General features: G+C 35.8%; 1 protein-coding gene across 4 annotated transcripts in view; it reads right to left on the reverse strand.

Annotated features, from left to right (window-relative positions):
• LOC131163647 (uncharacterized) overlaps positions 1-27,145 on the reverse strand; it is an 88,946-nt gene that overhangs the window by 10,073 nt on the left and 51,728 nt on the right. For all 4 annotated transcript variants that reach the window (XR_009139082.1, XM_058120285.1, XM_058120293.1 and 1 more), the window contains exons 10-24: positions 18,691-19,358; positions 18,457-18,574; positions 18,255-18,371; positions 16,522-16,616; positions 8,900-9,051; positions 5,924-5,979; positions 5,622-5,835; positions 4,222-4,641; positions 3,824-4,101; positions 3,560-3,642; positions 3,388-3,474; positions 2,984-3,245; positions 2,459-2,887; positions 2,247-2,343; positions 1,067-1,389 (exon numbers count right to left, since the gene is read on the reverse strand). Coding sequence is in view for 3 of the 4 variants with exons in the window: in XM_058120285.1 (XP_057976268.1) it covers positions 1,067-1,389; positions 2,247-2,343; positions 2,459-2,887; positions 2,984-3,245; positions 3,388-3,474; positions 3,560-3,642; positions 3,824-4,101; positions 4,222-4,641; positions 5,622-5,835; positions 5,924-5,979; positions 8,900-9,051; positions 16,522-16,616; positions 18,255-18,371; positions 18,457-18,574; positions 18,691-19,358 (3,399 nt within the window). In the remaining variant the exon portion in view is untranslated. The remainder of the gene's footprint in view (positions 1-1,066; positions 1,390-2,246; positions 2,344-2,458; positions 2,888-2,983; positions 3,246-3,387; positions 3,475-3,559; positions 3,643-3,823; positions 4,102-4,221; positions 4,642-5,621; positions 5,836-5,923; positions 5,980-8,899; positions 9,052-16,521; positions 16,617-18,254; positions 18,372-18,456; positions 18,575-18,690; positions 19,359-27,145) is intronic.

Consider the following 27,145-nt stretch of genomic DNA (forward strand, 5'->3'; position numbering starts at 1 on the left):
CTGAAATTTTAATGGATTTGTTCATCTTTGGCTCAAGAGTTATAAAGTGGAATTGATACTCTTGCTTAAAATCCCATTCCTGCAAAATTCATTAAATACCTTATGCAAATCATCCTTAACCACCTTCCACCAACATTGGAAGAAAGTCGTATTAAAACCATCTAGTCTTGGAGCTTTATCCCTCTCCATCCCAAAAACTATGGCTCTCACTTCCTCTTCCTCGAAAGGTGTTTCCAACCAACCCACCTCCTTGCCAAATAAAGGGTCCCACTTTAATCCTTCAATCACAATATAAATTAGAATAAAATTTAGTGATTTCAGCAGCAATTTGACTCTAATTAGTTATAATGAACCCCCCCCCCCCACAAAAAAAAAAAAAAAATCCATTTCCAACACCCTGGTCAAATTCTTCCTCATTTTCCCTATAGCTATCCTATGAAAAGATCCAGATTTGCAATCACCATCTCTGATCCATTTAAACTTTGTCTTCTACCTCCAACTTCTCATTTCCTTGAAAATCACCTCTTCCAACTCATTTTTCAAAATACACTTCTCATCTCTTCCTCCCTTGATAGAGTATTATTTTCTTCCTTCCTATCTAACTCAACCAACTCACCTAAGATACTCGCCTTTCTAAACCTAAAGTCTCCAAACACCTCCCTATTCCAATCTTTCAACTTCTCTTTTAACCTTTTAAGTTTTTTCATGAATCTAAAACCTTCCCAGCCCCAAAAGCATAAGCTATGCAGTCAAGAAGCTCGAGTGGTATATTAAGTCATGCTGAATCCCAGACCAAAGCAATGCGGGACACTTTTAGAGGGAGGATGTTGCCAACAACACAGGCAAAAATAACATCATTAGGTGAGCATGCATATAAAATAAAATAAACATAAACATAAACAAATTTTTTTTTTTTTTTTAAAAATCACTAATCCTGTTCTTATGAATGGTTGACACGAGATGTAAAAGAAAACCATTTTAACACCAAAAAAAAAAAAAAAAACTTTTTTGGAATGATATAAGGTGCTCTCAATAAAACAAAAATTTGTTATAAATTGAGACGAACCTGCCTTCCATGTTCAAGTAAGTGGATATTGGTATAAGAAATTCTTAGTTCAATCTTTGCACATGACTGAAATATTGGCTCTCTCTTGGAACGATCAGGAAATTCAGAAATTCGCAAAACCCTTGTAGGGCCATCTGCATAAACTTCATAACCCACCTTAACTGTCTCTGCACTACTTGATTCACCAAGATTACCTCTTTTCTGGTTTCTGGGCTTTTTATCCAAAAGTAAGTGAGATGCCAACCCTTTGAGTTGCCTGAAATTAAAGAAAGGTTTCCACTTCCGCACTTTATCCAAGTTAATTTCCCGCAATAACTGCATTTCTACAGGGAAAAAAGCAAAGAGAGAGATAGCCAGTCAAATATTGTACTATCTGATAGTAAAACGACCATCTAACAAAAGAAGCATATCCCACACGGATAAGCTTGACTTATGCACCATCGCAAAATATCATACATGCTATCGTGCCACCAAATGAGCTCAACACCATTAATCCAGGGTTATTGGCTTACTACACAGGTCAAACTAATGGTTTGCATGAAGAATTCTTAATACTACTACTCACCTTGACAGATGAATCACAGACATGATAAATTTCACTCAACAAGGATTTGTATGCACACAAGTGAGAAATAAATACCTTGATCTGAAGTTCTATAAAGTATAAACACTGCTTTAAAAACCAAAATTCAAATTGTTCAAAGAAAACAAGACCTATAATGCAACTCAAATGTGTACGTTAGAATACCACTTTACCTAAAAGCTTAAGTTGTTAAGTTGTGGGCCAACAATGTATATCAAGCTTTAACACTCCCCCACATGTGTAGCCCAATAGCACATAGAGCGAGAAACATATGATAAGTAACAGTTATCATAGGAAATACAATAATTTTTTAAATACCACAAAATAAATGTGGGCAATGAGGCTAGAACCCTGGAGCTCCTCGTAACCAAATCCAATAACATGTTAGAATACCACTTTATCTAAAATCTTAAGTTGTTAGATTGTGGACCAACAATGTATATCAAGCTTTAACATTGCATAACAAGGGCATTTTCAAGCTTGATCTGCCACAAAAAAAATAAACATAAGTTGAACTTAAGCAATAAAAAATCTAATGGAACTAGAATTAAAAGGAGTACAAACAAATTAAGATGATGAAATAAGCTAAGTAATCACCATTAATTTGGACAACCAGCTTATGTGGAAGAGTCAAGTCATCCCAAACATAATCAACACTACTTTCAGGACAGAGAATCTCTCGCTCCAACGATTCCTGGAAAACTCTCCAACAACAATTAGAAAAGCTAATTGCAACATATACATGAAATAATGATGTGGACACATGAATTGGCAATTAGTGAATAAAGGACAACGAATAGCAACCCAACCTTTTGATAGTAAGTGATGGATGCTACATGCAAGAGATTCTCAATCCGATATGGCATATTCATGCTCAATGGCCTATGGAAATGCAAAACAAGGGTAGAACCTTCTTCTACCACATTAACAGCTGCAAATTCCCTTAAGTTGTTGTCTTGTGCTGTTACTTGATTTGACTGTAATACAGGAATGTCCAAAGATCTTCTGAATTTCAAGAAAAATCGTCCTAGGGAATTTATGCATACAGGCCCAGACCAACCAACCCCAGCCTCATTGAGACGAAACTGGATAAATATCAATGCTTCATCATTAGTATGTCTACGCTTTCTAATGAAGTTTTCAAAGAGGCTAATTTCTCTCCTCTTGCTGGCTTCATTTCGCAGCTGTAACATCACTCTCTGTTTGCTGTTAACAGAGATGACACCTTCCATCTCATCCTTTTCAAACAAAATTGCAAGAAATCAAGTCAGACAATATTACTTAGAAATGTGAACAAAATATACCTTCAGAACTTATATAGAATAAAACCAAACCTCCAAATAGCATTGACGAACAATGACAATTTCCTCAGATTCATTGAATATGACATGTCGGGGGACTATTGTCACCGTTTGTGATGTCAAAATCACATTGGCTAAAGATGGCCCAAGAGACACCCCCAACTTTGTAGTACGTTTAAATCCATATCCTTCTTCTGTTTGCAAGCTTAACTCTGCAAGCCCTGCTAAAGCATCCAAGTCCAACAGTGTATCATATTCCTTTCCTCCAAGCAATTTGAGGTGCAACCTGTTCGATCTGGAAACAGAAAATAGATAGATGCTTATAACAAGAAGATGGAAACACCAACAAAAAGAAATTTTTCTAAATTTTTCTTTTTCCAATTGGAGTGGGGAGAGATTCACACATTCATCATGTCAATGAAAATATCTTATCTTACTTGAGGAACCATGAACTGCTAGAGAATGGAGGCAGATACAATCCTAACTCAGTAGGAATGCTAGAATCAAACTTCTCTACTTCATCCCTGCCCACATACATACAAGGTATTACCTCCATTAGGAATAAGCAGTGCTTCCAAAGCCTAATAGATATACGCACTTAGTGACTACCTTGATATATGCCTATGATTGGATGTGAAAAGAAGAGGAAAATCAGTATCGTTCTTCAGGGTGTATGATGTAAAGATAGCAGCCTGCAAATTAACATATGGTTAACTTTCCATATGGATGTTAAATCAGAAAAATCATCCAATTACTATGCATCTAGAAAACTTATAAGAGCATGCAGTTTTTTTACATGACCACAACAACATATAGCTTATGCTTTTGTCAGTACAAGTATTATAAAGTACAAACGACTATAGGAATAACCACCTCTAATATGCCCCCGTGCCCACGAGACAATCTCAAGGAAGCAAAATATTTCCCACCGCCAAAATTCAAATCAATGTCCAAATAATGTTTGTTAGTTTTCTGCTTCTGTAATTTCTTAACCCATTCACCACTGTTCACTGGTTTGCAGCGTGAACTAAATGCAGTTAGAGCAACAGTGAAGTATATCAAGGCAGGATTGGCATATAAGTCAGCTGTTGATCCACGAGGAATAGTTGCCTCATTTCCAATTTTGTGATACCCAGTAGTGTTACATTCATCTGCACCGCAAAGAACCCTATGAAGGACACCATCAGAAACCCCCCTCCCCCACCCAAAAAAAATAGAAAAAAAAAAAAAAACAAACAAAAAAAAATTGATTAGACATTCTTTACTATTACCTGTTTCATTTAGAAGCACATGTATCTCTGACTGCAAAAAATTGGAAACCCGAACTGTAGGAAGAAGAAAGATTTCCCTTTGCTCTTGTAGTGCAATTGGTGAATTCCTGCTTTCAGGAAGATCTCCAAACTTACCAGGCTGCATAACAGGCACCTCTCTTCCAATGCTTTGAATCAAGAAATGCACATCAGCAACGTGTGCCTTTTCAAACTTAAGGGAACAATGTGCAGTGCTGAAGCAGCATTTCACGGATCCAACAGAGAAGGCTTTTCTGACTTTGTAACTTAATTTGTCAAATATACCAGATAGACTAACAGCCTTTCCGCCTTTAAGGTCATCTGACCATTCCACTGAATTTGATTCTTCAGAATTTATAAAGACCTCTGCAATATAAGGCCTGAAAGAAAATACGAAATTACCTGCAAATACAATAACTAAAATTTCAGGAGGAAACAAAGCAAATAACTGCAGGGTTAAAGAGTTGGAGAGGAAAACAACAGCCAATATAATTGGATTTGTTGCTAATAAATTCCAATTGTGATGTCAGGTTATTTCTGTTGAGAAAATAAAACTATGCAGGAAGCTCTACTTTCAAGATGCGCTATAGTACTAAGGATATGATGGCACATGGGAGTGAACTTCAGTTTCCAAGCTGCGGTAGTGTGCCCACTGTTTTTAATTTTATTCCAAAAAAAAATTGAAATAAAACATCAGAAAAGGATTGCTTTAAGCTCAAATATTTTCAATAAAAAATATGACCTCGAAATCTTGCAGGCATTTCAAGGAAATCAGGAGCAGAATTATTCCCAAAATCATCTAAGGAAGCTTGAAACCTGTGAACCACTTACGCTCTGTTTGGAACTCAGAAAATATTAGGGAAAGGAAAAGGAAAATATCAAAGAATCTACATTTTCATGTTTGGTCAACAAGGAAAGTAAGAAAGAAAATGAAAAATATACCAAATTCATGAACAAAATTTTGATTTTACACATTATTCATATTTAGTTTTTCTTAATTTTCAATCACATAAAAACAAATTTTCATTTTTAATAGAATTTAATTTCAAAGAAAAATATAACGGAAAATGAGTTTCCTCCTTATTTTCCCTTCCTTTCCTTTCCTTTTCCCAAGCAAAATCCTTGATCCAAACGGACACTTAAGGAAAAGTGACTTCTGACTTGACAGCTGCTTATCGTTATCGATTCATGCTACTAAGGTAAGAAATAACCAAGCTTGCAAATAACTATAGCCGACTGACTGACTTTATAGATTCAATATCACAATTCCACAAAGATTTAGAGGTGTTAAGGAAAAAAGGAATAAAAATGGTACTTAAAAAAAGCTAGAAAGATGGTGATTTTAATTTAATCATTAAAAAAATGGAATTGGCAATTCATACCAACGCTTAACGACATCAGTGCTTTTCTTAATCCACCGGATAAATTGATAGCATCAAATGCTGCCATGGAATCATCAATTGTATCCCCTGCTTTAAGCAACACAGAAGCAGACTCTTCTTCCTTTTGTTGAGGCCGTTGAAAACGAAGCTCCATAGAGAATTTAGTCCCATTGTGTACTCTTATTAAAGGAGAAACCACAACTGATAAACCATCCTAAAAATTATTTTAAAAATATATATATCATTACAATCACGCAAGCGTCTTTTAAGACCTCTAGTTAAATTAAGTTATTAAACAATACCTCCATTTTCCTTGGAACATCAACCACAACAAATGGTCCAGGATAAGATCTCGAATCTATTCAAAGGAGGAAACAGGACCAGTTTAAGTACAGGTAAAAGCTAGACAAATATCAAATTCAGACATAATTTGCACAAACCACAAAATTAACATATGAGAATCAAATAGTGGATTTAGTATTAGAAAATGTAAAACACAGTGCACAAGGCCCCCATGACATTTCGAGGGTCTGGGGAGAGCATGGTGTATATGACTGTACTTCCACATTTGGAGAGGTTGTTTCTGTGACTTGATCCTATGACCTTAGGGCACCCTCAATAACAATAAAGGACCTCTCCGGGCCATAAGGCTCCCTGCTTCACGAGGGTAAGATGAGGGTTGACACAGTGTATGCAGCCTTACCCCTACTTTTGAATTAGTATATTTAATAATTTGATAGATTTGTCCAAAATATTTCAACAAAAGCCCATTGCCTGACTACAACCTGGCCACCCAATAGTATCTCAACTTCCACCATAGAACTAGTTTTTTCTTAAATGTCCCCTCGTTTCTAACCCACAGAAAACTCTACACATCTCTCTCAATTTCAATAAATTGATCAAATTAAGAAATATGTTTCTATGGAACCCAGCATTCTGTTTCAGAATGTATAACAAGTTAATTTCAAAGATTTAACTTAGAATTGGTCAAAATGTCTAAATCTTGTGACTCCATGAACACACTTACTTCACCCAACTGTCTAATGCTGCAGACTAACAAGCTGTTACGTTGTGGACAACCAATGCATATCAAGCCTTCAATGCACCCCTGCACATGCAACCCAAATGCATGTGGAGAAATAAGAAAATGATATACCCTCTACAGAGAATAAGCTAATTTTTCACTACCATATAGTAAATGAGGGCAGCAAGAGTGGAACCCAGGATTTCATGGCAACCTAGGCTCCGACACCATATTAAGCAACCACATTCCCTAAAAGCTTAAGCTGTTACCCTGTTAGTTTTTAGGACAACAATGATACATAGCCTTAACAAAAACCAGCACCAAAACTTCAGTCCATCTTCCCTTCCAATAAATTAGAAGTGATCACTTTTACAGTATCTCCTCACCATCAATCCACTGATGGTGCTCCATGCCACTGATGTTGCACTGCATGCTCATATCCTAATTTTTAAGTGAATGCATTGCAAACCTTCAGTTTTAGAGTATCTCCTCACCATCAATCCACCATGGTGCTCCATGCTGCCACTGGTGTTGCACTGCATGCTTTATATCCTAATTTAAGTGAATGCATTGCAGACCTGCACAGACAGACTCTCTCTCTCTCTCTCTCTGACAGTTAAAATATTTTTCAAAGTTGCCTTGTTCTTCACAAAAATTCAGTGCAGATATCAAATAAAAAATTAGTGTGCAGAGTCCAATCCGCATTTTTTTTTTTTTTTGTTTCTGTTTTATGCCTTGTAGCTCTTCCTCAGCCAGGCTTGAGCCGAATAGCAAAACAAGTACAAGTATTAGTAGCAAAGCAAAAAATGTTGCCCTCAATATATGCTTGCTCAGGGTTATTTAATCTTTTAAAAAAATATAATCAAATTTTCCTACATTTTTAAGCTAAAATTTTAACACCATTAAATTTTTTTTCATGAGTTTGCAGGACACTAATGCACATAGAAATACAGAATCAGAAACAAAATAGGTCGGATGCAACTCATACAGGCAACATGACTCTACTTAAGAGTTAACTTGAAGTCTACATATGGTTTAGTCAATTACAAGACGGGATGTAGTCCTCAAGGTTTATAAACCTTGGATTCATATAGGTGGCATGGTCTTAAATTTCCATGAAATTGTCGAAATTTCCGATTTCCGTCACCCTCAAAATCGAAATGGCAGTCAATTTCCGTCTTGCATAATTTCCATCAAAATCTCAATGAATCATCCGAAATTTATCGAAACCTCGAAATTTTAGCAAAATATGTCGAAATTTTAACAATGCAATGAAATTTTGTTGAAATTCAAACGAGAGATTCAAGAGTGAAGCGAAATTTCTCTTTTAATCTATTTTATTTATTTTATTGAAACAAAAGGTTATCACAAGTGCTTTTGAAATTATATGAAAAAATAAACTTATAGTAATATTTTATTTAACCATTCATGTCTAAATTATCAATATTTGTATAATAAATAATTTTTAAATGATTTATGAATTTCATTTGCATTAACTGAATATATTTAATGTACATTATCTTACAAGCATGTTTGATACACATACTATTTTACGACTTTTCCACTTCATACAAAACATAGATGTATTTAATTTGTAATATATTAGTCTTAAAACTTATATTATTATGTTTGTTAACCATTTCTAAAGTTTCACAAATAATTTCATGCTTTACTACTAGTTTCTGTTATTTTTTCAAATCGAAATCAAAATTGACACCGAAATCGAAATTTCCGTCGAACTTTCTATACTTTTGGAGCTTCGAAATTTGAGTTGGAATCGAAATTTAAGACCTTGATAGCTGGTAATATTCAAATTAAGTCAAGCCAATTGCATGGAGGATTTCAAGGTACGTTACCAGCAAGATCATTTTTTTCCTTTTCACCTTCAAAAAGTAAGATCAAATTTGTTAAATTTCAATCTTCACTCAAAAATGCAAGGCTGCGTACTATAGACCCATTGTGGTCCGCCCCTTCCCCAGACCCCACATACGCAGGAGCTTTATGCACCGGGCCACCCTTTTTTTTTTACTCAAACAATAGTTTCCATATCTTGAACAAATTCCTCAATTTTCATTTACACCATGGTAAATACTAAAATTTAAGTTAAAATTTAAATTCGTGAGTACCAGTAGTCTTGCTGTGCCAAATAGTCACTGGGTTGCTTTAGTGACCCAATTGCCATCACACATTATACAGATCTGCTTTAGCTTAATTTAAATTATTGTAGCATAGGGGAGCCAGTGGCTGAACATACCTTTAAGCGACACAATACGTGTTCTCCAAGCAAGGGCTTGAGCTTCCAAAACAGACAGATGAATTGGAGAAGTTGCAAAAGCTCCTGGAGTAGCAAGTTGGATTGAAACAAAGGCGGCATTTTTGAGGGGTTGATCTGCTACAGCCGAATGCCTTGCAAACAAAATCAATTAATAGTCTAAACATAATTGTAAACATAAATATACATATGTTCAAGTTTAAGAGAGAGCATCTGCAATCTAACTGGTGAATAGAGAAATTCATAGGACTAGTTGAGAGAATGGAGATAAGCGTAAAAGACAATGGAACAAATTAAATAACCTTAAAAGAACAATTTGAAGCAACCTTAAAAGCATGCGCTAAATTCACAATAGGTATACTGAAAGAAGAATGCAAGACAAACTTGAAGATATAACATCAAGAAATCAATTGTTCATAACAACCATCAATACATGAAACATATTAAACACAGTTAAGTAACACAAACAGGCTCAAAACTCTATTCAGAAAAATGTGATTTTGACAGAGAAAAGAGGGCCACAATTTTTGGGAAAATGATACAGGACCATTAAGTGGGAAAGGACAAGTATTTAAGATTGTGCAAGAAACTACTACAAAACCATTGGTCCATCACTTAGTATAAAAATTCTAGTACATGTCAGAACCATCTAGAATGTGCACTACGTAACCATCAGTCCATCACTTAGCATAATAATTCTAGTACATATCAGAACCATCTAGAATGTGCAGTAACAGTGGACCATTATTCCCAAGTTACGGAATGGGCGTGTTTAACAGGCTCCGGTCCACCACCTACCTGAGGCCTAGCTAGGATCTCATTCCGTGCTTATAGAAACAAAATTCTGGCTCAAACCAGGCCCCTCATGCAAATTAGCCACTTGAAAGCCATAACTCAAATTAAACAAACATTTATTATGCTAAAACTAGAAGTTTAAGAAGCTCTGAAAACTGGTCGGCTTTGCATTAGGCAGATCCGTTTCAATTGTTTACACATTTTTTGTAAATTGTACAGCAGTTTGCTGTCATTTGGAATAGATGCTTAAAAGATGTGCAATTTTCAAAACAAGATAGCGTGGTCTCCATTGAAGTTGAATGGCATCAGGTTGTGTGAGCCCATCGAGAACCTTCAATGGAAAAATAGCCCCTATCCAGTTCACAAGTGAAACCAAACCAATCCCTGAATCAAGTTTGAATTTATAGAAAATTAGAAGACCGGGAATATTTGAATTCAATCCTAAACCACTAAAACAATGACATAGCTGTGACTGCAATACCATTTCTGAATGCAATGTAAATCATACTTGTTTACAAGGTTTGCACAGGCTGGGGAAAAACTAAAGGCCCATTTAGTTATGGAAAACATTTTTTTATTTTTTATTTTAATTTTCTAAAAAATTACAAAAAAGTTAGCTAATTTTTCAGTTTTACAACATTTGAATAAAATAAACAAACCCCAACAAAAAGTTTTAGCACTATTTGCTTGTGGGAATAGTTTTATTTTCCACTTCTACTTTTTCAAATAATTACAAAAATTCCATATTTTTTCCCCATTTTCTGAATTTATATAGAAAAGGTGGAAAACATTTTTTTAGCTGTTTTCTAGACTTTTAGTCTTTTACTCTTAGTTTGCATATAGGAAAACGAAATTTGTACATTGAACTTTGATTTGTGTGGATTATGCATTGATTTTCTTCCCAATCCACACGAATCCAAATTCAAACCCCAAAATCTGTGATATCTAATATTTACCAAATATAATTTTTGGAAAATTGAAAAACAAGTTGTCTTTTTTGTAATTATTTTGAAATCTAGAAATAAAAAATGAAAAAGTGTTTAGCACAACTAAACAAGTTCTTTATTTTCAACCTTTTCAATCCGAATCTTGGAAAATCAAAAAAATTAAATCAAAATTTTGATAATTTTTTGGAAAACTAAAAAATGGAAAATGAAAAATGTTTTCCACAACTAAATGGGCTCAAAACATTTTTTGGTCCATTGAGAAGCCAATTGGGCATGAGCTAAAAAGGAGGGAAAAAATATTATTGTTAATGGTTATTTAGTCTTTTAGCATTATTATTATGTGTTTGAGTTTTGTTAGTAATAAGTGTGAGTTAGTAATGGTATTATGGTCATTCTTATTGTACTTACATATATTATAAATGGAGGGAGAGACCTATCATTGATTTTAGGTCTTTCATTTTACCCAGTTACTAAACATGGTATCAAGGCGTGATCCAAACTAAACCCTATTCTCCTCAGCCGTCACCGAAAAACACCATTCCCGCATATGTCCTTCCTAGATTCACTCCATCCCATATTATTTCACAAAATCAACCATACACCCATAAACAGAACCCCCCTCCACCGGCGGGAAGACTCATCTCACAAAACCCCATTGCCGGAGGACCCCCCAACCTTACCACAAGTGCTGGCCAAATGCTAGCAGGGCCAACCCCACGCGCCGGAGGGTCAATGAATTTCCAGCCACCTTTTTCTTTTCTTTTCCTCTGCCATGCTCTAATTCCTTCTCTAGACTATATTATCAAGCTGTTCGGTATTATCAAGCTGTTAGGTCAGTTTTTTGCTCAAAACTTTGACCTTCTCTAACTATGCACTCGCGGCATTCCATTACTTTTTGTTCAAGGATTGTGAAGGCTTCTTTGTGAGGCTTTTGGAGCCATGGAAGCATTCATATGTTCTGTTGTGAGGCTGTGGCAGTGCTATATCCGTCAGTGAGCTGTTCACCTCGTCCATGGCAGTTGGGCACCCAAGGAATGGTTGTTTGATGCTTCATGAAGCTGTTTATCAATGGTTATGAAGTTTATTGGGTCTGAAACAGTCGGATTTGCTGTGTTTTTGATTCAATGTTCTAATTCCTTCCATATATCAAAATATCAAGCTGTTGGGCATGTGTTTTTTGCTCAAAGATCCAATTTTTGTTGTGACAATGCACTTGTGGTAAATCGTTAGTTGTTGTTCGGTGTTAGTAACAGTCATTGGTGATCTTTTGGAGCAGTAGCAGTGGTCATAAGCTTTTTTTTTGTGAGGCTGTAGCAGTGTTGCTTTCTTGGGGCTGCATCTAAGGTTGTTGGTGATTTGCTTATAAATCATGGTAGTTTCAGTGGTCCACCTCTCCAATTGTTCCAGTGCTGAGTGTTTTCTTGGGGCTGCGTTGGAGTTTCTTGGTGCCATGGCAGCCTCGTACTAATTTATTTGTGACTTGTTCATGGTGGGTCACCTTGTTCGTGGTTGTTCCATATGTTCCAGCAATTAATCTTATGATCATTGGTCTGCATTTGTGAATGTTGGGATGGCATTTGCAAATCCCAAAAGTATAATTCTTTCGTTAGTCACTTGTTTGAGTGAACCACGTACTGTGACTATATCCCAAGAGGAGTATTCAAGGATTCTACAGCATCAATTGTCTCAACAAGCATCTTATCTCATTGCTTCTTTTCCCTAAAAAGGTAATCCTACAGTCTGCATGTCATCTGATATCCTTCCTACTAGTACTTGGATTATTGATTCTGCTGCCACTGACCATATAATAAGCGCAACCAAGTTCTTTTCTAATCTTCAATATCCTGAAAATCTCCTACAAGTTACCCTTGTTGATGGGTCCACTATTGCTATTAAGGGGATAGGAATAGTAAATCCTACTCCTTCTATCTCTTTCTTTTGCTTTATACATCCCTGAATCTCCTTTCAATCTTATGTTAGTTAGCAAGCTTACAGAGTCCCTAAATTGTTCTGTCACATTCCTTCCTAATCTGTGGTTATTTAGGATCTAAAGATGAGAAAGACAATTGACACAGGACGTGAGGTTGGTGGACTTTACTACTTTGAGTCGCCTTCTCCACCCATTGCCTACACAGTCGCAGCTCCACTACTCCAAATCCACTGTCGCCTTGGTCATCCGTTCTTGGACAAGTTGAAACAGCTAGTTTCTACATTGAGTTTCGTGTTAAATCTGGAGTGTGAGTCTTGTCAATTGGGAAAGCATCATCGTGCTCCGTTTGCTCCCCAAGTCGACAAAGGGGTGGTTAGTCCTTTCATGCTCACCCATTCTTATGTTTGGGGTCCTAGTCGTGTCACATCAAAGTTGGGGTTTTGGTACTTTCTTACATTTGTTGATGACTACCCTAGGATGACTTGGTTATATTTAATGAAAGATCATTCTAAGTTGCTTGATATCTTTCGTGCTTTTTTTTCCCAAATAAAGACTCAATTTGATATGTCAGTCAAGATACTTCATAGTGATAATACTAAGCAGTACTTCAGTACCCAATTCAATAATTATATGACTAACTTTGGTATGATACATCAGTCCTCTTGTGCCCACACACCACAACAAAATGGAGATGCAAAGCAAAAAAATAGACATATTCTTGAAGTCACTCGTACCCTATTGTATCAAATGAATGTCCCCAAAGTCTTCTAAAGTGATGTTGAGCTCACATCTTGCTCCCTCATCAATAAAATGCCATCCTCTATCCTTGGTGGTAAAATCCCATATTCAATTATATTTCGTAAGGCTCCTTTGTTCTCCCTTCCTCCTCGTATATTTGGTTGTGTCCTTTGTCCATCAGTTATCTCCAAGAATGAATAAGTTGGATCCTAGTGCTATCAAATGTATTTTTCTGGGCTATTCCTTTACTCAAAATGGATATCAATGTCATAATCCTACTTTATATCAATTCTTTCTCTGCTGATGTCACCTTTTTTGAGTCTACACCATACTACTCTGATTCCTTGAGCTCTGTTGACCTTGATGAATCCCTTCCTCTGCCTTGCCTTTCAAATCCAAATCTAGTACCTGTGCCCAATCCTCCTACATCTTCATCCAGTTTGAGTCCTTCTCTTTGCTTGAATCATCCCAATTTGCAGGTTTACACATGGCGACTCAAGGGGGAAGTGCCTCCTCCAGCTTCTACTACTATGCCTCTAGTTCCCTCATCGGATGATCTTATTTCTTCTAATGTTGATCCTCCAATAGCTGTTCGAAAAGGTAAACACACTTGTACCCAACATCTAATCTCTAACTTTGTTTGTTATGATTTCTTGTCACCCTCTTATTACTGTTTTGTTAGTACTCTGGCTTTTGTTGCTCTTACAAGATCTATTTCTGAAGCCTTATCCCATTTTAGGTGGAGGATGGCAATGGTTGAAAAGATGCATGTACATGATAATGATACTTGGGATTTGGTACCTCTTCCTCCTAATAAGTCCATGGTTTGTTGTTGCTGGATGTACAATGTGAAAGTCAATCCTGATGGTTCTGTGGCTTGTCTGAGGACCCGCCTTGTAGTTAAGGGGTAAACTTAGATGTAAGGTTTGGGTTATTTAGACACATTCTCCCCGGTCGCTAAACTTGCCTCAGTACGTTTGTTCATTTCTTTAACCACCACTTGTCATTGGCTCTACATCAATTAGAAGTGAAGAATGCTTTCCTGCATGGTGATCTTCATAAGGAGGTATATATGGAGCATGGGTTTGTTGGCCAAGGGTTAGTATTTGATTATTGTACATGTAGATAACAATGTGATCACTGGCGATGATGATCGTGGCATCCAGGACCTAAAGCTTTTCCTACAGAGTATGTTTCAAACCAAAGACTTGGGACCATTAAAGTACTTCTAGGGTACAGAAATATTGAGATCTCAAATGGGAACTATCTTGTCACAGAGTAAGTATGTTCTTGATATTTTCAATAAGACGGGGATTGTTGGCATCCAAACCTATTGAGACACCCATGAATCCCAATAGTAAGTTAATGCCAAATATTGGTCATTTGTTGCCTATCCCAGGTCGTACCTGTTGAAAAGTTGAATTATCTCATAGTCATTCACCTAGATATACCCTTCGCAACAAGTGTTGTGAGTCGGTTTCTCGATTCCCCGAGAACTAGTCACTGGGATGCAGTAATTCGCATTTTGAGATATCCCAAAGGTGCACCAAGGAGAGATCTCTTTTATAAGGATCTAGATCACACTCATATTCAGGGATATAAAGATGCAAATTGGACCGGATCATCTTCCGATCAAAGATCCACAACCGGGTATTGTATCTTTGTCAGTGGTAACCAAGGTCTTAAATTTTGATTTCAACTCAAATTTCGAAGCTCCAAAAGTACGGAAATTTCAATTTCGATGTCAATTTCGATTTCAATTCGAAAAAATAACAGAAACTAGTAGTAAAGTATGAAATTATTTGTAAAACTTTAGAAATGGTCAACAAACATAATAATATAAGTTTTAAGACTAATATATTACAAATTAAATACATCTATGTTTGGTATGAAGTGGAAAATTTGTAAAATAGTATGTGTATCAAACATTCTTGTAAGATAATGTAACATTAAACATTTTCAGTTAATGCAAATGAAATTCATAAATCATTTAAAAATTATTTATTATACAAATATTGATAATTTAGACATGAATGGTTAAATAAAATATTACTATAAGTTTATTTTTTCATATAATTTCAAAAGCACTTGTGATAACCTTTTGTTTCAATAAAATAAATTAAAAGAGAAATTTCACTTCACTCTTGAATCTCTTGTTTGAATTTCGACAAAATTTCATTGCATAGTTAAAATTTCAACAAATTTTTCTAAAATTTCAAGGTTTCGATAAATTTCGGATGATTCGTTGAGATTTTGATGGAAATTATGCAAGAAGGAAATCGATTGCCATTTCGATTTCGAGGGTGACGGAAATCGGAGACAATTTCGTGGAAATTTAAGACCATGGTGGTAACTTGGTGTCTTGGAAAAGTAAGAAACAAACTGTGGTGGCCAGGTCAAGTGTTGAGCCAGAGTATAGAGCTATGGCACACACAACACGTGAACTTGTTTGGCTAAAGAACATGTTGAAAGAACTAGGTTTTCCACATTCTCAACATATGGAGTTGATGTATGATAATCGAGCAGCTATTCATATTGCCTCCAACCGTGTCTTCCATAAGCAAACAAAGCACATTGAAGTTGATTGTCACTTTATTCAAGAGAAACACATATAGAAGCTCATTACGACCACTCATGTGAAGACTAAGTTTCAACTTGCTTATTTGTTCACTAAAGCCTTGGGAGGTGCTCGGGTAAAATTTATTTGTAACAAGCTAGGAGTGTATGACATATATGCTTCAGCTTGGGGGGAGTGTTAATGATTATTTAGTGTTTTAGCATTATTATTATCTGTTAGAGTAGAGTGAGTTAGTAAGGGTATTGTGGTTATTGCCATTATGCTTCATATATTATAAATAGAGGGAGAGACCTATCATTGAGTTTAGGTCTTCAATTTTACCCATTCACTCAAAGATAAAGAATTTGCACACGCGACAAGTGGAATTGGAGCAAAAAAATATTGGAAATAACATTGCTGACGTTCCTGTTCTCAACAAATATAAAAGCAAAAGTAACATAGTAATTATCAAACTAATAGTAACTAATCCAGCCCCCTCTTTTCCATCCCAACTCACCCACACTACCCCCCCCCCCTCCCACCACGCACCCAAAAAAAAAATGTCATTCACAAATGGAGGTAAAATGCCAAAATATTCAGATTAAAAAAAAAAAAAGAAACAAAAAAACGGAGGTACCTTAAGAAAATGGAGGCTGACTGGTTTCTAGCTATTGTCACATCTTGCTCATCCTTAAAGCGACAAAGAAGGCTTAAGCCTGATTGGTTTTCCACCTGCCATCATAGGTACTATTAATAGTACATCCTGATAAAACTAGGTTGAGAAATTTTTTAAAAATCAAGAGAGAAAAGATTATTTAGAGAGAGAGAGAGAGAGAGAGAGAGAGAGAGAGAGAGAGAGAGGATGATAAAAATTGCACAAGATCCCAATTTAACTAGGCTTGACAACATATTAGTTTATTTTTCTTTCTAGTGATAACAAAAGAACAAGCAAGAAGAAGAGGAATGCTAGGAGAAATTGATCCATGTAGTCTCTATACAAACTTTATTATAGGGCCACTTGGCCATTTTGTGAAACCAAGTGTTAGGTAATAATTTCAATTAATATATTGTCTAAAACAATGTCGAAATAAAACCAAAAGATTAATGGGAAACCCCAAAAAATGAGATTCATCCACAATCATTTTTTTATGAAAGTAATATAAGGGACTCATTTCAAAAAAATAATAATAATATTTAAAAATAAATAAATAATAGAAATAAAAAAGGAAAGTCAAATGGGGACTTCCAATACATGAGACATTCAGCTATGGTCACTTTTTTCCAGAAGAAATGCCAAGTAGCCCTATCATAGTGAGAGTGATTAGAGACTATATGGAGCAATCGCTCCTAGCGTTCCTGCAAACAGGAACAAAAGTTCCTTTCTTGATACCCACTGAATATCAAATGCAATACCATTCCAAAACATAAGAATTAGACACTGTCTGATCCAGTTATGCAGTTAGCGAATCTCCCTAACAATAAAATACAAAATATTATCAAGAATTTTATACAAGGTACAAGCTTTTTTGATGTTACACAAAAGAATAGGGTTGGAAAGGCTATCCCAGTATCATCAAATTAACAACATAACATCCCAAGGCATGTCCATATCAAAGACATACCATCAAATGCAGGAGGATCTATTGCCATAACTCTAATTGTTACAGCCACATCATATTGCTTGTTTATCGTGGGTCCCACATGAGCCCAGCCCAGAGGTACAACTTGATGTGGCCCAACAATCAGTGATGTGACAATTAAATTGTCCATCAAACACTGCCAGTATCGACTCATTAATGTTTAAACTGCACAAAATCCTAGCTAGCTTGGACAATGATTTCAAGATATTATGGGCAATGTCATATTAGAAGCAAGCTAGTAATGCATGATATAAACAACATACCAAACTTTTCCACCACCAATAAAGCAAATATAATATGAAAATATTGATAACCAAACCAACTACGCTGACCAAAGAAAAGCCTTAAGCAAACCATCTAGGTTGACCATATTCTCTCCTGCAATTCTTCCATTTCACTACAATAGAAGGCCTGTTCCACGCAACCCCCCCCCCCCCCCGGCGCGCAGTCCAATGTATCCATATAAACATTATTACAGACCATCATGACTGGGTGAACAATATATCCAATATGTGAGTAAACCCACCACATGTTTTTTCTACGAAAGAACCTTAATGTTTGAGACGGAAAAAATATGAAGCACAGAAATCATGATTTTATAATAATCTGAAAGATAACTCAGTAAAATACACAAATGAGTCAATAAATATCTTGTGTGCACACATATATACAAGCATACACATGCACATATACACTTCACATGAACAAATTACATAATAGAGAAGAGAACCTTGCAGCAGTTGGCCAGAATTGTGGAAGTTTTCACTGAATAGGGACCAGCCAAATTCAACTTTCCAATCACAAAGAGAAGTATATCCATTGAAAGCTCAGTTAGAGATATGTTGAACTGCCAATGCCACCATATGAATAAATGAAAACGTTGTATGCAGTAATATAGTAAAATAAATCTGATATTGGACATATCACTTGACCTCTTTAATTTTAAAATACAAATGAACAGGCACTCCATGAAAAACAGATTCTGAGCCCTGGATTTGAAAATGGATGCGGAAAAAAATGCACACTTCAGCTAGGTCAACAAGCTCCCTCCTAGAATACAAGAATTAAAAAGAGAAAATGAAAAAGAGCCTATTTAAATATGAGAATGCAAGGAAATCAAAATCCGAAGCATGATTTTATTTGTCACGAAAAAATTGAATACACACCATAGGTTATTTTGAGCATCAAAATAGCACAGCATAGCCCTCAATGTGCTCATAACCCTGGCCTTATTAGACAAAGTTTGTACAATAAGTTGAACACTACATATGCATCCCTGCATCAGTGGAAACTTGTCTTCTGTATTAGGAAGTTCATGAACAACAGTCAGAGTAACCTTGTCAATTGCAATATCAATCTGAGGAAGTGTTCTATTTTCTGCAGAAATTCTCTCTTTATCCATGTGCAGGTTATGTTGTAAGTTTGTTGCAGGTGCCTCCAAGGAGTTATTATTGTTATTTACAACATTACGATCTAGAGAAAGGTCATGGAACACTTTCAACTTGAATGGATTTCCAGGTTTCTTGACAAACTCTGGAACCCCATCAGCAAAAGCAACAGCAGAGTCATTCTTCTTGTTCACAAGGTAAAATGTATTTTTAGACAACCTATTGAAAGGTTCCCAGTCAACAACTCCCTCATAACTTTTAGGCTTACAAGGGAGTGCCCTCCAAAGTGCCCACCCACCATCATTTGTGCTTGAGATGTCAACAAACCCTGATCCTGAATGATAGTTCAATCGCAATGGCTCCCCGGAATCATTCTTAGCATACAATGATGTCAAAGAGAACCACATAATTGGAAAGTTCCATATCCTTTGATTGTGATACTTCACCTATACAAAAGTTCAACCAAAGATAAGTGCCTAATAATGATGGCATTATGAAAACTTAGGGGAAGAAAACATTGGAGCAGGGAAAATTATACTTCTAAAATTATTAAGGCATCATCAAATAATGAAGAAAAGGGAATATTACATAATATCATTCAAAGAACTTTACCCCAATTATTGGAATTGCATCATCATTCAAATCTACCAAAGCTCAAGGTGTGAAAGAATTTCATCTAAAACTATAACTATTCATCTCTTTCTAGCACTTCCAGCTAACATTAACTCACAGCTTGTCCAACTATAACATCATAAATCCCTTTCAGACCTTAGCTATATCAATCCTGCTCTCTTAGGCATGTTAATCGAACGCAAGCACACTAAGTTACAAAGGGCACAAAAAAGGGTAGTATATGCACATTTTTCATTTGCTTTGACTTGTGCGCATGAATAATTGTGCAAACCTCGCTGACAAGCCCTTAGTGGCTCACACCATTTGAGTCTGACATACATTTTGAAGTTTACAAAAAGAAATAAAAAAATCCAAGCGCCACATTCATAAAATTACTTATGCCACATTAAGTGACACTACTCTTTAAAAACTTTTGGGCAATATATTATTGCTTCATTCAAGGCTATTTGCAACTAAATAGTGATCTCAATGGAATTTGAGGTTTCAAAATATGGAACTTCCAACAGAATTTTCAATTTGAGGAAAAGGGAAAAAATTGTTCAGACAATAAAATTTTAAAAGAAAATTTGAAAAATGTCAATAGAGATGATTATGCATGATTTAGAGTCAAAATACTGCAAATACAATGCAAAAGTTTGCATGTTTATGTTGGGAGGGGGGGTTGGGGGAGACTGTTAGGACTAAAGCAGTGCGCACTGCTTAACATATAAAGAGAAATCTTGAGCTGAGCTCTGGAGAGAAATTTTCTCAAGATAAAATGCCAAAAATCCTCCTGGAAAAGTGGCTGAAGACTCCTATATATACTAGGGTTGAAGCTTGCAAGAGAAGCCAACTCCTATTTATTCTACACGTAACCTCACTCTAAAAGCCAGTTATGTTCTACAGCCCCACCAAAAATAAATCCCTTCACAAAATTATCCCCTGAATATTACAAAAGAGAATCCCCAAAGCTAATTTGACCAAAATGAACCCCAAATTTCAGAAATTACAAAGATACCCCTAGCATCCAAGAATCGCAACACTTGATATAATTGGGAAATTAAATATAGACAGCTGATTGCATCAAGATCTGCAAAGCAAGATCTTAGTGAAGAAGAGCTCCCCAATAACTTCGCCATTCAGTGTTACAATTTAGCCCTAACAATTCCATGGCTGATTCTATGTCAAATCAACGGCTGCAATACTCCCTCTATAAGTCCCAGCGGATATCTCTAGACTCTTGTTGTCACCTGAAACATGGCCGGTTGGAGTCGTATGGTCCTTCAAAATGAAACCCACATGGTCGCATTGATGGGTTGGCAATGGAAAATCTAGTTGTGCACGTGGAACTAACCATCAGCCATTAGCTGCTGTTTCTCTGCAGAGTCCATTCATTTTCACATTTGCTTCTTCCTTTACCCTTTCTTCAAGCTTGATGTTCCAAGGTACAAAATCTTCTACCAGAACCAAGATTTCTGATTTCAGGACAAGCCTAAACGCTTTAGATTCTTGTGAAAATTTTGGAAATTCTTGAACCGTAAGTGCAGAAGCAAGATCTTGGGAGACTCCTCAACTATCTCTCTCCCGTACTCTCTCTTCTCAGACCTGTTTCAGTGAGCATCAACGTAGACTCCACCAGGAAGCATCTGCGGTCGCAACTCCTCAACTCCTTTGCTGAATCTTGAATTTGGATTGAAGAATTCTTGCAATCCCTCGTTGCTTTCTGTATTCTTTGATTGATTTTGGTGTGATTTTTTATTATTTTCTGTCAGCACTAAATTTACAGTGTCAAAAGGTAGGTATTTCACAGCCGGCTGTCATCACGATTATATTGGGGCATCCAAGTTTCTCTGAAATTGACTCCTAAGGGTTTCAGCACTTTTGCTCACTCAGATTTTTAAATTGGACTCTTGAGGAGGTTATCTAGGATTTTCAATTGAAGTATTTTCTTTTATTTGTTGTGATCAAATTTTTTTTAGCTTCTTTTTTTGTGGCTGCCGGTGAGATCTTCTCCCTCTCTTATTTTTTTTATTTTTTTTTTCTTTTATATTTTCTCTCAATTTGTTCTTTATTGCAGGTTAGCAGAGTAGATTTTGCACTCTCGACTTTGAGGCTTAACATGTGTTGTTGACTTCTCATTTTCCGGATCTCAAGACAAAAACATTATAAATCTTGGATTATACAAAAAAAATTTCAAAATTACTATTGCACAAGATTTTTATTTTAATCTAGCTTTGATTCACACACCAATATTGCATTCTTTAGATTTTAAGTTCATTGTGATGTTTGTGCGATCTCTAGATTTGGTTGTAGGCTGTGCTTCAGAAAATTGTGAACTAGATACAGAGTAGGATATTAGTAGAAATTTTAGCATAGACTAGTTTTGAATTAAGTTTAGGTTTTCTTAACGTAGGTTGTGTAGGCTTTTAGTTTTTGCTTTATTGTCTTTGTGAAATAAGTTTGCATTTAAAAATAAAATAAAAATAAAAATAAAAAAACAGCAGCAGCAGCAGCAGAAACAACACCACAAAACTATTGATTCTTGCGCTTCACCTCTATAACATACACAGAGCCTGTCCCAAGCCTGAAAAAAGGGATAGGGTTGCATCAGGTAGCTGATAGCCAACATAAAACTTGTCAAATCCTTATAGCATGCATGGTCTCAAATTTCCACGAAATTGTCGAAATTTCCACTTTCCATCACCCTCAAAATCAAAATGTTAGTCAATTCCCGTCGTATATTATTTTTGTCAAAATTTCAGCGAATCATCCAGAATTTATCAAAATCTCAAAATTTTAGCAAAAATTGTTGAAATTTTAACTATAGAATAAATATTCTTTGGAATTCAAAAGTGAGATTTAGACACAAAATGAAATTTCTCTCTTAATTATCTTTTTTTCTTAGAAACAAAAGATTAATACAAGCGCATTTGAAGTTATATGAAAAATTGAATTTACAACGACAAGTTATTTAACCATTCATGTTTATATTATCTTTATTTGTATAATAAATTATATTTAATTGATTTATAAATTTCATTTATATTAACCAAATATATTTATTACACATATTATATTATGATTTGTTTAATATACATTATATTACAACCATTGCACCTCATACACAAAGTAGATGGATTTAATTTGTAATATATTAGTCATAAACTTACATTATTATGTCTATTAACCATTTCTATAGTTTCATAAAAGAATTCCATGTTTTACTACAAATTTCCATCATTTTTTCAAATTGAAATCGAAATTTCCAACTTTTAGAGTTTCGAAATTTTAGTCGAATTCGAAATTTAAGACCTTGATAGCATGAATCTTTACCAAATACACCCAAGACAACTGTGGAATAGACTAGGTATAATATACATGGGAGATGGCTAAGAAGTTAACATAGGAAACTAGGATTAGATTAGCAACTTGGAATATAGGGACACTTACGGGCAAAAGCATGGAAATAGTGGAAATAATTGTTAGAAGGAAAATTAACTAAATCTACCTTCAAGAGACAAAATGGGTAGGGGAGAAAGCTATAGAAATTGAAAAATGAGCATTCAAACTTTGGAACACTGGAAAAGAGAAACATAAAAAAGGAAAGGGAATCATTGTAGTCAAAGACCTAAACAATAATGTAGTACTTAATAAAAGAATAAAGGATAGGATCATAAAAATCAAGATAGCTCTAGGCCTAAAGATAGTGAATGTCATTAGTATGTATGTTCCTCGAATAAGCTTAGCAAAAAACCTTAAAGGGCATATTAAGTTATGGATAGTATTTTACAAGGTACACCAACATCAGAAAAGACATCGATAGTTGCTTAGACATTAATTGGGTCATTTGGTTGTTGGTTCAAGTCTTAAAGAAAGGGGGTTGGGTAACTTCTATAGTTTGTGATTCTAGGGTTCAAATGTCATAATGTTCTCTACACATTCGCTGAGGAAAAAGATACATGCATATGAAGAGTGTGTACAAGAAGGGGGATAAGATATCTTCATAAGAAAAAATTAAAAAAGAGAGGGGGGAGGAGGGAGAGGAAGAAACAGCTAGGCCTGGCAATAAGTGAAGTTAACAAGGCCATCCAGTCCCACTAAAAATCACAAAAGCAAGTTCCACTAAGGTAGCCAAAACAAAGTGAAACAAATAAGCAAGTAAAACAATTATGTTCCAAATCATAAGGCAAGGAGAAATTATAGAAGTACGAGCACTCCACTCTAACCAAATGGCACAGAATACCACATAGATCTCACAAAACACAACCTTCTTGAATGGGCCATGGGGAGTGGGAGCAGGGCTGTAGAGGAAAGAGACAAAATAGAAGGATAATGAAAAGATACAATGGGGAAAACTCATGTAACTTCCAATTCAATTTCAAATTAACCAGCCTCCTTACAACACTAACCAACTAATATACACACACACATAGAAAACTATAATTAAGAAATTGCATATAAACTCCCAAAAAAAATGCATAGTTAGCTATAAACAAACTTCCACATAAACATAGGCGTACTAATTATTAAGCCTAAGATACTTAGGTTTTAGGACCCTTCAAACCCCTAAGCCTATTTTTTGGAATCAGCCTCAAATAGGGTCAATGTGATCCACCCAATGGTTGATTTCCCACACTACATCAATTCCCTTCACCGAAAATGACTCAACTCTGTTGAATATGTAAAGCCCCAGAGATTCCATCACCATGGGAGGAATTATCCCACTTCATAAGAGAGGGTCGGAGGTGCGTGTTAGCTTGGTTAGTAGATCTCAAGATGGCATAAACTTATATCTCTTCTTGTTGATGAAGGAGGTATAGGAATTTTCATATGCATCATGCTTAACCCTCCTATTAAAAAAGCATGGGCGCCCTACGAAAAATGTGACAAATCTTGATAGGAAGAATGTTACACTACGCTATCACCGTCTCCACAAATGAATCAATCTTGAAGGTAAGCAAGCAAAGATCATGGACCTTGAAGTTGGCACTGTCCAGCCAAGCAATCTTGCATGGATCAGAATGCGGCTCAACCTTCTCATTTGATTTCTTCAAAGCTTCTTCAAAAGATAACTTACATTGCTCTTTACGGCTTCCATGGGATAGAAATATAAACAACTTATAAACTTCCCAACTCGACTTTTCTTGCACAATACTGCCGGTAGTTTTCTCAAACTTAAGGGCCAGTGTAGCTCTAGGAGGATTACGCTGCACATTGTCCTTTATCTAAGTAGCAACTTGAATTGCATCTCCAACTGTAATAAGACGACAAGCAACATGCTTGGATACAATTGATGCCTTTGACTCATCCCAATACAATGCAATCATCATATCTTTCCATTCCATAACTGCATGAGTAGTCAAGTGATAGAACCTGCTACTGCAATCAGCTACTATCTTGTCTTCTTGCTTCAAATTAAAAAGTTGCACCTAGACATGCTGCTGGTAGTTAAGGAGGTAAAAACTCTTCTTGCATGGCTTGATTCATCTCATCCCAGATTCTGATCTCACCACATCTTTCCCTTCTAAAAATCTCATGTCATTTTATCCACCAAAATCTAACAGCTCCCTTCAACTTGGATTCAGCTAATTACAATTTTGGGGCTACATTCATGTAAAATTGCCAAAAATACTTCTCTAAAAAATAAACCAATAATCAAATTCATAAGGAAGGCCATCTTCTTTATCTGAAATTTCTAGTTGAATTCCCCCATTTTAATGATCATTACAATCTTCATGCAGTTCAAAAAAGCATGTGGAGCTACAGTGTTTTTAACACTTTCCTATTTGGAAGGAGAGTAATCATGTCTCTTGCCCAAAGCTGCAACTTTAGTTGTTAGCCTATTCAAAGTATTTGTAAAAAAGCAGAAGCGTTCTCATTGTCCTACACCATCTCAAATAACAATTCCATCTTTGCAATCAACTCAACATCATTCACCACATTGCTGTTTTTTTTTTTTTACAGTTGCAAACTTTTTTTCCCTGCCGTTTCTTCTTTTCTTATTGAGTTCAGATTAGAGAAGTGCAATTGAGGAGAAAGATCAAAGGTTGAGGGTTTTTTTTAAAACAATCAGAAACTGAAAGAAAATGAATTGGAACTTGAGTTTGAATCAAGGGAATCAAACTGGGGTGCAATTCAGGGATGCTTTGCTGTTTGGCCTGGATGATGATGTGGCTGATGACATCACAAAATGTGGCAGCTTACACGGCAGGTGATGTAGCATGAAGAAGTGGCAGCATGGTTGGGTTTAATGTGCTTGCTCCAGGTGGGGAAAGAGAAGACAAGAGCCTGCCTATTTAATTCTAAAGAACAGGACAGTTTTTTTTTTTTTTTATAATGTATATATTTGGGCTTGCAAATAAAAAGAGATCCAGCCACATTTTTTTTTTTGGGCTGGACTTAATTGGTATTAGGAGAAAGGGAGAGCAGCGGTAAGGAGTGCATGTGCCAAGACAACTGGTCCGGAAGACTATTCACAGCAGAGAGCACGTTAGGTGCATCTTGTGTTCCGGAGGCTTCCAGAAACAACCTTTGGTGGTTTTGTAGATTAAGAAATGAGGATTTGATGGCACTGTCAGTTTCGTTGAAAGGTTAAGGCAGTTGCAACAGTTTGAGCTTTGTTAGATTACCACTTTACCTAAAAGCTTAAGCTGTTTAGATGTGGGCCAACAATGTATATCAAGCCTTAACACTCCCCCAAACGTGCAGTCCAATTGCAAGTAGAGATATCAACAAACGACAAACAACACATGAGCAACAAGACTAGAACCCAGAACCTCCTAGCAACCATAGCTCTGATACTGCATTAGATTACCACTTTACCTAAAAGCTAAAGATGTTAGGTTGTGGACAAACAATGAATATCAAGCCTTAAAAAGCTTTATATTAAACAGCAAGAATTGCCTTATAAGCCATCAGTTGATAATGTAATTTTAAGGAGCTTCGGGGTCTCTGATTCTGATGGTTGTCAGTGTGTCAATTGGAGGCCCAGAGAAACAAAAAAGGAAGCTGAAGCAGCGACTATTCTGAGAAACTGTGACCTTCTGACCTGAATGTGACACTGTACCACCCTTACCACTGACTCATGGCTTGCCCTCAAAATTCAGAATGATTCAAAGTCCAGATCCTAAGATCCCTTCTAAAAAAGGCTAGAAGGAATCCAACAAACTAAGAAGCAAAGAAATTTCAACAGCCTCCCTATCATTAAGGTTCTGCAAAAATGAAATCCCAGGAAATACAATCCTTGTGATTAGTTGCAATAAAGGGTAACACTATCAAAGAAAATAAAATTTAAGGATTTGAATGATAAATAATGCACAGTTCACATATCAAGTTTACTTATTAAAGGAGGAGAAATTGTGATGATGAAAATGCAAGTAACGATGCCAGTTACACAATAATAACTTAGAAAAGTGGAATTGCACAACCATGATTCTGATATGACCATCAGTAATAAGTAAATAAACAAAAAACAAAACAAAAGGCTGAGGTTAATAACAGTGTAACACTAAAGCACTTGGACACAAGAAGCAAGTTGTCTCTTCCATATATTAGCTTAAACATTTCAAAATCATGCCTCTCATGACGCAAAAAGAATATAATATACCCACATCAATGCATC

This window comes from Malania oleifera, chromosome 1 (genome assembly GCF_029873635.1).
Source record: "Malania oleifera isolate guangnan ecotype guangnan chromosome 1, ASM2987363v1, whole genome shotgun sequence".
Taxonomy (NCBI): domain Eukaryota; kingdom Viridiplantae; phylum Streptophyta; class Magnoliopsida; order Santalales; family Ximeniaceae; genus Malania; species Malania oleifera.